Genomic DNA, 11,977 nt, shown 5'->3' with positions numbered 1-11,977 from the left:
ATGGGTGACCTGAATCAAGTGCGCCCGACTCCAGCACTGCAGCTAGGTGGCAGTATTTTTGTTTTTCCAAGCAAAACAACGTAGCCAGTTGCTGTAGCTACTTCCGGCAACTACAGCGAAGAAGAAATTGACAATTTGGTTGAGGAGTTGTTGTCATTGATATAAAGTCAAAAAGCTGCCACAACGCAACAAAAAATAAACGGCCAGGACTCCAATTGCATCTAACCTGCACGGTTTGCGAAATATCGTTGGGCACACTGGGTTTTGTTACTAGTTAGATAATCCCATAGCCAGCTAGCGTTAGCTACAATTGCTAGCTCTAGTACGCCGTTGGGTCTGTGAGGATGGCGGAGGAGGAAGACGAAGCTGGTTTTGACGAGGATTTGGATGACGGGGCGGGTGGAGCCGATGGGAACCACGGCAAAAGGAAAAGGCTGTTCTCTAAAGAACTTCGGTGTATGATGTATGGATTTGGAGATGACCAGAATCCCTACACCGAGTCAGTGGACATCCTGGAGGACCTTGTGATCGAGTTCGTCACGGAGATGACACACAAAGCCATGTCCATCGGACGCCAGGGCCGTGTCCAGGTGGAGGACATTGTTTTTCTTATCCGGAAAGATCCAAGGAAGTTTGCCAGAGTGAAAGATCTCTTGACGATGAACGAGGAGCTGAAGAGAGCCCGCAAGGCCTTTGATGAAGCGAACTATGGCTCTTAGGGCCTTTGGTAGAGGGATTTGGCCTTCACCGCAAATACATGTCTTCTTTCCCTTTTTTAAACTACTCTTTCACTTCATTTGACATGTTTTTTTTAGGATTTAAAGTTTGTTGTTGCAGATGTGGATACTGTTAATTGATCATCCACTTGTGACTAAAGATATGTTTGTGCTCATGTGAAATGCTTATGCCTTCTATAGACAACTTTCTATTTTTATTTAACTAGGCAAGTCAGTTAAGAACAAATTATTATTTACAATGACGGCCTAGGATCAGGGGTAGAAAGACTGATTTTTACCTTGTCAGCTTGGTGATTCGATCTAGCAACCTTTCGGTTACTGGCCCAATGCTCTATCCACAAGGCTACCAGCCGCCCCATTAACATACACACATCTAATACTAGAAAGTAGTTTTATTTATCGTATACTGTGCCGTATCCACAGAAGGATATCACATTACAGTATCAATCATTAGGTCCTGTGAGGAAATGTCTCTTAGGTGAGAATTGTTGTCCTGTTTATCAGTAAGGATAGTGACATAATGGTGGAATGGACATTTATGAATAAAGTAACTCCCACTCCTTGACGCTTTCATCCATCCTTTACTGTGGGATTTCAGGACATGGGCCCAGAGCGGAGTTCAAATGTAGACTTTCTATATTAATCCATGGATGGGTTGTCTTTCCTGAAACATTTCACTTTCGCTACATTTGCTATAACATCTACTAAAGAAATGTATGTGACCAATACAATTTGATTTCTACACCTTGAAACAATGGATATAGCTTCAAAACTTAAATGTTTTGTTTAATTTGTGCAAATGAACGCACAAATTCTGTAGATGGACCTTATTGTGAATGGAATAAAACCCTCTGAATGTTACTTTAATTATCTCCGCAGGACTAAGGGCTCAGACACACCTATAGGGTTTGCTGGCCGAGAGTACTTAGCACATCTGAACCTAATTTGCGAACCGAGTGTGCACTGAATTTACATGTGAAATGTTGGCAGTCAGACATCTACAGTGGGTGGTCCTTAAAACAGCGTGCTGAACGATCGGCAGATGAACACTAGATCTAAATTAGGTGTGATGTGTTTGAGCCTTAAAGGTACATTTCTACATTTTCCAACGTCATATTCATGAGCACCAACCCAACATCAACATATGTGAAAATGGTGTGTTTCTATGTTTTGTAGGTAAAAAGAGGAAGAAAGTAATATTCATACTCAATGACTTATTTCACATACAGTTGAAGGCGGAAGTTTACATATACCTCAGCCAAAGACATTTAAACTCAGTTTTTCACAATTCCTGACATTTAATCCCAGTTAAAATTCCCTGTCTTAGGTCAGTTAGGATCACCACTTCATTTTAAGAATGTGAAATGTCAGAATAATAGTAGAGAGAATGATTTATTTCAGCTTTAATTTCTTTCATCACATTCCCAGTGGGTCAGAAGTTTACATACACTCAATTAGCATTTGGTAGCATTGCCTTTTAAATTGTTTAACTTGAGTAAAACATTTTGGGTAGCCTTCCACAAGCTTCCCACAATGAGTTGGGTGAATTTTGGCCCATTCCTCCTGACAGTTGGTGTAACTGAGTCAGGTTTGTAGGCCTCCTTGCTCACACACACTTTCAGTTCTGCCCACAAATTTTCTATAGGATTGAGGTCAGGGCTTTGTGATGTCCACTCCAATACCTTGACATTGTTGTCCTTAAGCCATTTTGCCACAACTTTGGAAGTATGCTTGGGGTCATTGTCCATTTGGAAGACCCATTTGCGACCAAGCTTTAACTTCCTGACTGATGTCTTCAGATGTTGCTTTAATATATCCACATAATACTCATGATGCCATCTATTTTGTGAAGTACACCAGTCCCTCCTGCAGCAAAGCACCCCACAACATGATGCTGTCACCCCCACGCTTCACGGTTGGGATGGTGTTCTTCGGCTTGCAAGCCTCCCCCTTTTTCTTCCAAACATAACAATGGTCATTATGGCCAAACAGTTCTATTTTTGTTTCATCAGACCAGAGGACATTTTTCCAAAAAGTATGATCTTTGTCCCCATGTGCAGTTGCAAACCGTAGTCTGGCTTTTTTATGGCGGTTTTGGAGCAGTGGCTTCTTCCTTGCTGAGCGGCCTTTCAGGTTATGTTGATATAGGACTCATTTTACTGTGGATATAGATTATTTTGTACCTGTTTCCTCCAGCATCTTCACAAGGTCCTTTGCTGTTGTTCTGGGATTGATTTGCACTTTTCGCACCAAAGTACGTTCATCTCGAGGAGATAGAACGCGTCTCCTTCCTGAGCGGTATGACGGCTGCGTGGTCCCATGGTGTTTATACTTGCGTACTATTGTTTGTACAGATGAATGTGGTACCTTCAGGCGTTTGGAAGTTGCTCCCAAGGATGAACCAGACTTGTGGAGGTCTACAATTTTTTTCTGAGGTCTTGGCTGATTTCTTTTGATTTTCCCATGATGCCAAGCAAAAAATATTGAGTTTGAAGGTAGGCCTTGAAATACATCCACAGGTGCACCTCCAATTGACTCAAATTATGTAAATTAGCCTATCAGAAGCTTCTAAAGCCATGACATCATTTTCTTGAATTTTCCAAGCTGTTTAAAGGCACAGTCAACTTAGTGTATGTAAACTTCTGACCCACTGGAATTGTGATACATTGACTTATAAGTGAAATAATCTGTCTGTGAACAATTGTTGGAAAAATTACTTGTGTCATGCACAAAGTAGATGTCCTAACCGACTTGCCAAAACTATAGTTTGTTAACAAGAAATTTGTGGAGTGGTTGAAAAACGACTTTTAGTGACTCCAACCTAAGTGTATGTAAACTTCCTACTTCAACTGTAAGTGTCCTTTGTGAGGCGTTGGAAAACCACCCTGGTCTTTGTGGTTGAATATGTGTTTGAAATGTACTACTAAACAGATAATTGTGTGTGTGAGGTACAGAAATCACGTAGTCATTCAAAAACCATGTTAAACACTATTATTGCACACAGAGTGAGTCCATGCAACTTATGTGACTTGTTAAGCACATTTTTCTCCTGAACTTATTTAGGCTTGCCATAACAAAGGATTTAAATACTTATTGACTCAAGCTTTTCGTTTTTAATTCATTTGTAAACATTTCTAAAAACATAATTCCACGTTGACATTATGGGGTACTGTGTGTAGGCAGTGACAAAACATCTATGTTTATTCCATTTTAAATTCAGGTTGCAACACAACATGTGGAAAAAGTCAAGGGATGTGAATAGTTTCTGAAGGCAGTGTAAGTGTTTCCAATGACATTATCGGTGTGCTTTTAACCAATTTTGAGTAGGCATTGCCTACTAATTGGCTGATGATGTCATTGGAAACTTACTGTATCTTCCTTTATCTTTACATGGAAACGGGTCATTTTCACGTGTTGATGTTGGGATTGTGCTGGAGATGATGAATATGACGTAGAGAAAATGTAGATTTTTTTATTTTGTTCCTTAACCCACTGTATCAGTAATCAGTAATTCATTTGATTACCTAAAGTTCAGTTTGTATAATGATGAAGAATTTAAACTTGGCAGGAGGTTCCGTGTGGCATATAATTTCATAATATTCATTTTTTAATTTGTGTTTTGCCATAAGTAAATATGCCTGATCTAGCTTTATCTGTTACGCCTTATGGCTGTGTGGGTCAAACAAAAATGGGAAAAAATATATATATATAAAATATTTTTTTATTGATATTCCTCAAAACAATAGCGTACTGACCATAATTATGTCAGACCAACTACCAGTGAGCATGTGTTTATTCATGTATTATCTCGGTTCAAACAATAGTTTGTTATTACAGTGAAGTGGCAACAGTTGGCCTTGGTCTAAGCAGCTATCACAAGCTGCCCATCTAGACTGAACTCCCAGCTTGAGGGTGTTGAGGTGGTAAGTGATCCACTGACCCATTCTGTGATGTTGCAGTGAATTTCACATCCTGGCTTTTCCCTCCTGATTTGGGGGAACAGCAGCAGCTTGGCATCAGTGGGGCATCATAATCACACGCAAGAAGGGCTCAAAAGCCCTGGTTACCCCCACCAGGTGACTGTCTGTTGAAGAGGTTTAGTTTAATCGAGGTGGACGAACATAGGCAATGGACCAGTAAGGGGCGAAGAGTGAGGGAGAATTGCAGTGGGTCAAAAGAGGATCAGAATAGGTCAGCAGGGGGTCAAAGGGATGTCCTTGAGTCTCTCTTTTACTGCACGTTTTCCATCATTTTGAGGAATTCTGAAAAAGAGTGACAAATCCATTATGAAAATTATCATTTAAATCACGGTGATGTAATTCATGGTCAATAACAGGCCTAACATTCATTATGAATGTTCATTATCTAACTTCAAGCACCAGCTGTCAGAGCAGCTCACAGATCATTGCACCTGTACATAGCCCATCTGTAAATAGCCCATCCAACTACCTCATCCCCATACTGTATTTATTTATTTAATTTGCTCCTTTGCATCCCAGTATCTCTACTTGCACATTCATCTTCTGCACATCTATCATTCCAGTGTTTAATTGCTATATCTTAATTACCTCGCCACTATGGCCTATTTTATTGCCTTACCTCCCTTATCTTACCTCATTTGCACACACTGTATATACACTTTTTTTCTACTGTATTATTGACTGTATGTTTGGTTTATTCCATGTGTAACTCTGTGCTGTTATATGTGTCGAACTACTTTGCTTTATCTTGGCCAGGTCGCAGTTGTAAATGAGAACTTGTTCTCAACTAGCCTACCTGGTAAAATAAAGGTGAAATAAAATTGTAAAAAATAAAATGAGAATGCTGGTCAATATGTAGGCTAATTGTCCAATCAGAATCACCATTATTATTATGAAAGGCGTCGTGGCTTTGTCATACCATCAAAGTCCAGCATGCCATCAGCGTTCTTGTCTCCATCCTTCAGCAGCTCATCAATCTCCTCCTCTGAGATTTGCTCGCCCGTGCTGCGGATGATGATGGCGAACTCTTCTCTGTCGATGTAGCCGTCGGCATTCCTGCGTAAGCAACACACATTTGGAGGGAGTTTAACAACTTGTCGACATATGAACGTAAACTGTAAAACGTAACCCCTTCACCCTAAAACCGGTGACATACTTGTCGAACACACGGAAACATTCCGCCAACTCTTCCTCAGACTTTCCGGCCTGGTCCTCCTTTAAGAGCCTCACCATCATGACCAAGAACTCCTCGAAGTCGATGGTGCCGCTGCCTAAGGTGAAGGGTCCGATCGATTATGCATCAAGCTCGAAAATAACAGGTAAGTACAACAATATGAAGAGGTATGTATCATGCTCAGGTCACCTGAGCATAACATGGGCATAAGTTACCCAAAAGTAGCCTAATTACGCGCCACACTTCACACGTGCCATTTAAACTATATAGCTTACATACATTAATGTAGGTTAATATATAGTATATTTTAGATTCAGCCGTTGCTCACCATCCTCATCGACCTCCTCAATGATTTCATCCAACTCCTGTCTTGTCGGGTTCTGGCCCAACATCCTCATGACCTGACCCAACTCCTTGGTACTGATATCACCGCCACCGTCGGTGTCGAACATGTCGAAGGCAGCCTTGAATTCTGGAATGATGATACGTATCGGGACACTAATTATTGTATTCATTAGACCTGACACATTTAAGTTATTAATTAAGGGCAACATGGTTTTGCGATGGACCAACTCACCGTTAAGCATTTCCTCGCTCAAGAATGAGCGGGCCTCCTGTTGTGCATCAGTCTAGAGGAAAAACAGCGCCACATTTGTCAGGTCATAGTAGTAGTGACAATTTCTCAAATGGTCACTTATATCTATATTTTGGGGGGGGGGGGGGGGGGGGCTACAGTGATGTTATCAGATGACTGTATTTTTGTCGTATTGACATTCAGAAAGGTATCCCCACAAAAAGGTTAGCCTTAGCCTATAGGCATACTGACAAATTTGCCATGCTATTTAAGGCTCAACACATTACCCCCCCTGTATATGGCCATACGGATATACATTCCCGACGGAATTTGTCGCCTTAACACAATCCGCACCCGGACAGCCTTGCTCCCGGACCTTTTAGGTTGTGTGACAGTCTGATACTCAGTATCTACTCAATAAGCACCCATAAACCCATAGCCCATCTAGCCTGCGCCTGCTGAACATGCATAACTTTCCTAAAGTCATGCTCCAGAAATACTGCTATAAATACTTCATATTATTTGGTTAATTAAGCAATTTAGTGATTTTTATTCATCAAGATGAGATCCAGATAATCATGGTCTAAGGAAATGACTACTGTTTTAGTCGTTTTATACCTTACACTTTATGAAATAATGAACATGACTGCAAGAGACAATACATTGTCAAAATGATGGTCAAAAAAATTATTTACAAATTAGGCGAATTAATCATCTTAATTGCCCATCCAAATGTAACTTGTAAATGTAACCCTATACAAACTTGCTGTTTATTATGCTTTTATTCATGCTTTTATTCATGTAATTGTGTGTTCAAATGATTGGTCTTACCATGGTTGCGAATGAGCTTTCCCCCAAATATCCACAGAAATAAATCCCAAAGGAGTGGTCAATCCGTGTGCACCCCTACACAAAGACTAAACCTCAAGTGAGAGTTCAGACACACTTTAAACTGGTCACTTAAGACACACCCCCGGGTGCTCACAGGACTCCAGATTTAGAATCTTGAACTTGTAGGGTTCTGAGGCCCCCAAAAGCCAATCGAAATCTGGAGTGGACAGTGATGGTCTTGAAGCTACAATCATTTCATTGACGGGGTAAACATAGCTATAAGGAAGTTTTCAGGTAGATGTCACTATTGAAAGGCAACATTTGTCTTGTGATTGTAAGTGCAGCAGTTTTAAGGTACCCGCATGTAACAGTAGGCCTAGGTATTCCCTGTCAGACACAATGTTTTTGCTCATCAACCTAAACAAATTCTGGTCTCTCTGGTCCCACTCTCAAAGTAACAACATTACCCCTTCTTTTGCAGATTTCCAGAAGGGAACAAAGTAAGCCCTTTTAAACAACATTTGAAAATAATCAATTCGGAAACGTCATTTCTAAAACAACGTGTAGTTGATCTTCAAGCATGCACTCGTGAGTTCAAGCAAATATGGGGATTGACAGTTTCCATACTGTAAACTAAAGGTAGGCCTCTGTATTGCTGATAAAGAAGGGTGGGCCCAGAGTGGGTGGTGGCTGTGGGATGGCGTTTCCTTCTGGGTGTGAAACCCTAACCCTGTGGAAAAGTGCTGCAGAGCTGGAAGCTGGCTGTGCTGTGCCCTGAATACCAGATGATTTTTGGTTGTACGGGGAACCCGCCTTTAATCACAGTATCATATCCAATAAACAGGCCATCCACTCAAGACCTGACTCTCCTTGTATAGTGGAAGTTTCCTGCGTTTCCTGGGGTTGGAGAGGGAGGAGGAGGGGTGGGATACGGGAATATTATGATGAGCAGTTACTTGAGGTAGAAGGGGATGTCATGTTGTTAGTGGGGGGGGGGGTGTTAAGGGCTATATACTCAACTAGAAGGATTTGGTTAGGTGCTACTAGCTACACATTTAAAACCTCTAGGTTCTTATTCCAGACGCCTTCAAGATAAGCTGTTGCATCTGGCAGCGTTGTCAGGGCCCTAGGGGATGGCATCTTACTGTACTGATCTGGTATTTGCATCCTTCGGGGCCTCTTCCTGGAGACAGAGCAGTGTCAGAGCATTCTTGTTGCTGTTGAGTGCTGAGAGCTATTTTTTGGTTATCATGGATGACATCAATCAAGTGATGAGAAGATCATTGCTATCGCATGTTGCATTATATACGCAGTTAGAGGCCTTTGAACGTTTTCTGTGCCTACTGTCTTTATTTTAGTCCTCCTTTCTTTTTTTGACTTTGCATGCTCCTTTACCTCATGTTGTACGCCTATTTCTCTTTCACATATTTTCATGAGTCTTTCAAGATTCATCACAAGAAGAACAAGAACAAGGACCTCAGCAGGATTAGGCAGAGACAATCAAGATGACAGTTTTCTATGGACTTTGGAGCTAAAGTGTTTTCAGAAACCAAGGACACTGACTGTCTAGTGGGAATAGTTGTCATATGGGCATAGGAGAGCGGAGGAGAAAGTGGAATGTTTTATTTATTTTTATTTTCTATTTTATTTCACCTTTATTTAACCAGGTAGGCCAGTTGAGAACAAGTTCTCATTTATAACTGTGACCTGGCCAAGATAAGGCAAAACAACAACACAGGGTTACACATGGGATAAACAAACATACAGTCAATAACACAATAGAAAATCTGTATACAGTGTGTGCAAATTAAGTAAGGAGGTAAGGCAATAAATAGGCCATAGTGGTGAAATAATTACAATTTAGCAATTAACACTGGAGTGATAGATGTGCAGATGAGGATGTGCAAGTAGAAATACTGGTGTGCAAAAGAGCAGACAAAATATATATATGGGGATGAGGTAGGTAGTTGTTGGATGGGCTATTTACAGATGGGCTGTGTACAGCTGCAGCGATCGGTAAGCTGTTTTGACAGCCGATGCTTGACGTTAGTGAGGGAGATATAAGTCTCCAACTTCAATGATTTTTGCAATTCGTTCCAGTCATTGGCAGCAAAGAACTGGAAGGAAAGGCGGCCAAAGAGGTGTTGGCTTTGGGGATGACCAGTGAAATATACCTGCTGGAGCGCGTGCTATGGGTGGGTGTTGCTATGGTGACCAGTGAGCTGAGATAAGGCGGAGCTTTACCGAGCAAAGACTTATAGATGACCTGGAGCCAGTGGGTCTGGTAACGAATATGTATCAAGGACCAGCCAACGAGAGCATACAAGTTGCAATGGTGGGTAGTATATGGGGCTTTGGTGACAAAATGGATGGCACTGTGATAGACTGCATCCAATTTGCTGAGTAGAGTGTTGGAGGCTAATTTGTAAATGACATCGCTGAAGTCAAGAATCGGCAGGATAGTCAGTTTTACGAGGGTATATTTGCAGCATGAGTGAAGGATGCTTTGTTGCGAAATAGGAAGCCGATTCTAGATTTAATTTTGGATTGGAGATGCTTAATATGAGTCTGGAAGTAGAGTTTACAGTCTAGCCAGACACCTAGGTACTTGTAGTTGTCCACATATTCTAAGTCACAACCGTCCAGAGTAGTGATGCTAGTCGGGCGGGCGGGTGCGGGCAGCAATCTGTTGAAGAGCATGCATTTGATTTTACTAGCGTTTAAGAGCAGCTGGAGGCCACGGAAGGAGTGTTGTATGGCATTGAAGCTTGTTTGGAGGTTTATTAACACAGTGTCCAAAGAAGGGCCAGATGAATACAGAATGTTTTCGTCTGCGTAGAGAGCGACATCATTGATATATACAGAGAAAAGAGTCGGCCCGAGAATTGAACCCTGTGGCACCCCCATAGAGACTGCCAGAGGTCTGGACAACAGGCCCTCCGATTTAACACACTGAACTCTATCTGAGAAGTAGTTAGTGAACCAGGCGAGGCAGTCATTAGAGTGATGGTGGCACATTATGTTTGGCAAAGGCACATTAGGCACATTTTCAATGTTAAACCAAAACTGAACGTGAGAGATAGTTTCAGAAGACAGACATACAGATCAACAAAGAAATTGTAGACAATGATCCAGTCTACTCTAACAACATGACAAGGCGTTGGAAGCGTACGTTAAAGATGAAAGTAGGTTCATTTTGAAAGCATTCTGCACAGGGTTGTCACTCAAGAAGCGCGAGGGGAGAGACACAGTGGGAGGGGGTTAGCATTTCTTGAGGGAGCAGGTGTAAGGGGGCAGCTGGGTGGGAAGTGTTCGGTGGCAGGGAGGGGAAGAGCCTTCGTCTTATAAGGGTTGGACAGATATGTATAGCCACAGAGTCAACATGACTGAAAAGGTCAGTGTCTAGGATAGGGTGAAGAACCTCCATGTATTGTCTTTTATCAAACGCCCTTTTCACTCTCCTGTAGTGTTTTTGGGTACTCTTTGCTGTTTTTAATTGACAAGACTCAAGAGGGTGTGTATTTCATTTTTTATTTAGAAACATAGTTGTTATTTTCTTCAAGCAGAAGTGGCAAATGCAAAGGGTCACAAAGAAATGTTGGTCTTGTTAATTTTCAGCAATTCTGGAACACAGAAAAAATGGTTAATTTGATCCTCTCCCTCTTAAGCCAATCCCTTATCCCTTTTCAGTGATAGCAAAGCACCCACTGTATCATCAATTTATCTTTTAAATTTGAACCTTTATTTAACTACGCAAGTCAGTTAAGAACACATTCTTATTTACAATGCCAGCATACCCCACCCATACAACACTGGGCCAATTGTGCACCATCCTATGGGACTCCCAATCACAGCTGGATGTAATACAGCCTGGATTTGAACCAGGGACTGTAGTGACACCTCTTGCACTGAGATGCAGTGCCTTAGACCACTGCACCACTTGGGAACCACAACCCTTACCCAATGATATATAGTAACTCCCCCATAACCCTGTTTGTGTCCAGTCACCAGAGGATGAATGTCTTATTAGCCTTTTCATGTTAATGATTGGATATGTCATGTCTCGATGTGGTACTTACACTGTATTCTCTTTTGAATATTAGCAGTAGAGAAACCCAGAACAGTGGGAGTTGAGTTTAGTCATGACTTGTGTTCATTAATAATAATTAACAGAAATAAACTTGCCTACACACATTACCATAGTGCACCTGCTTGTTTGTGCTATAACATCCTGATTAAATATTCATCATAATATGTCAACAATAGTCTCTGTGTGTGTGTGTGTGTGTCTATGTGTGTTTCCAGTCAAATTATTTACCCACAGACTGCGTTCTCAAATTTGCCCGTTAATCCCAAACCAATCACTAGTCAAAGTTGATATTATTATTGACCATTAGTCATCTACCAATTTCTGTTTCATAAGCACAATACATTCATGTGAATGTTATTTCCATTGGAGAAAATTGAGCGTGTGTATGAGTACGTGTGTGTCTTACCATCAAAATCAAACCTGTTGTCTTTGTTAAAGTCTGCGTTTTTCATTAGCTCGGTACATTCCTCCTCATTGACTGGCTTTCCATTGGTGGCCATGATGTCATTAAGCTCCTCACCATCGCCATTTCAGTGTAGATACATTTGAAAAATGTTACACACAGCTGCTGTATTTTTCCTGAACTAAAAG

The 11,977-nt window shown here is 41.3% G+C and overlaps 2 protein-coding genes across 2 annotated transcripts; one reads left to right on the top strand and one right to left on the bottom strand.

The window, feature by feature from the left end:
- Positions 1-95: 95 nt before the first annotated feature.
- LOC115165984 (transcription initiation factor TFIID subunit 13) lies at positions 96-1,302 on the top strand. The gene has a single exon (XM_075074260.1). It carries the CDS (start codon positions 345-347, stop codon positions 717-719), a length of 375 nt encoding a protein of 124 aa, XP_074930361.1. The 5' UTR covers positions 96-344; the 3' UTR covers positions 720-1,302.
- Positions 1,303-4,212: 2,910 nt separating this feature from the next.
- Positions 4,213-7,402, bottom strand: LOC115165983 (troponin C, skeletal muscle). The gene is made up of 6 exons (XM_029719564.1): positions 7,297-7,402; positions 6,469-6,520; positions 6,220-6,363; positions 5,874-5,988; positions 5,637-5,773; positions 4,213-4,999 (listed from the first exon to the last, which is right to left on the bottom strand). Exons 1-6 carry the CDS (start codon positions 7,297-7,299, stop codon positions 4,968-4,970), a joined length of 483 nt encoding a protein of 160 aa, XP_029575424.1. The 5' UTR covers positions 7,300-7,402; the 3' UTR covers positions 4,213-4,967.
- Positions 7,403-11,977: the final 4,575 nt, after the last annotated feature.

Source organism: Salmo trutta, chromosome 28, assembly GCF_901001165.1.
Source record: "Salmo trutta chromosome 28, fSalTru1.1, whole genome shotgun sequence".
NCBI classification, from domain to species: Eukaryota; Metazoa; Chordata; class Actinopteri; order Salmoniformes; family Salmonidae; genus Salmo; species Salmo trutta.
This window is presented reverse-complemented; position numbering and strand designations above follow the sequence as displayed.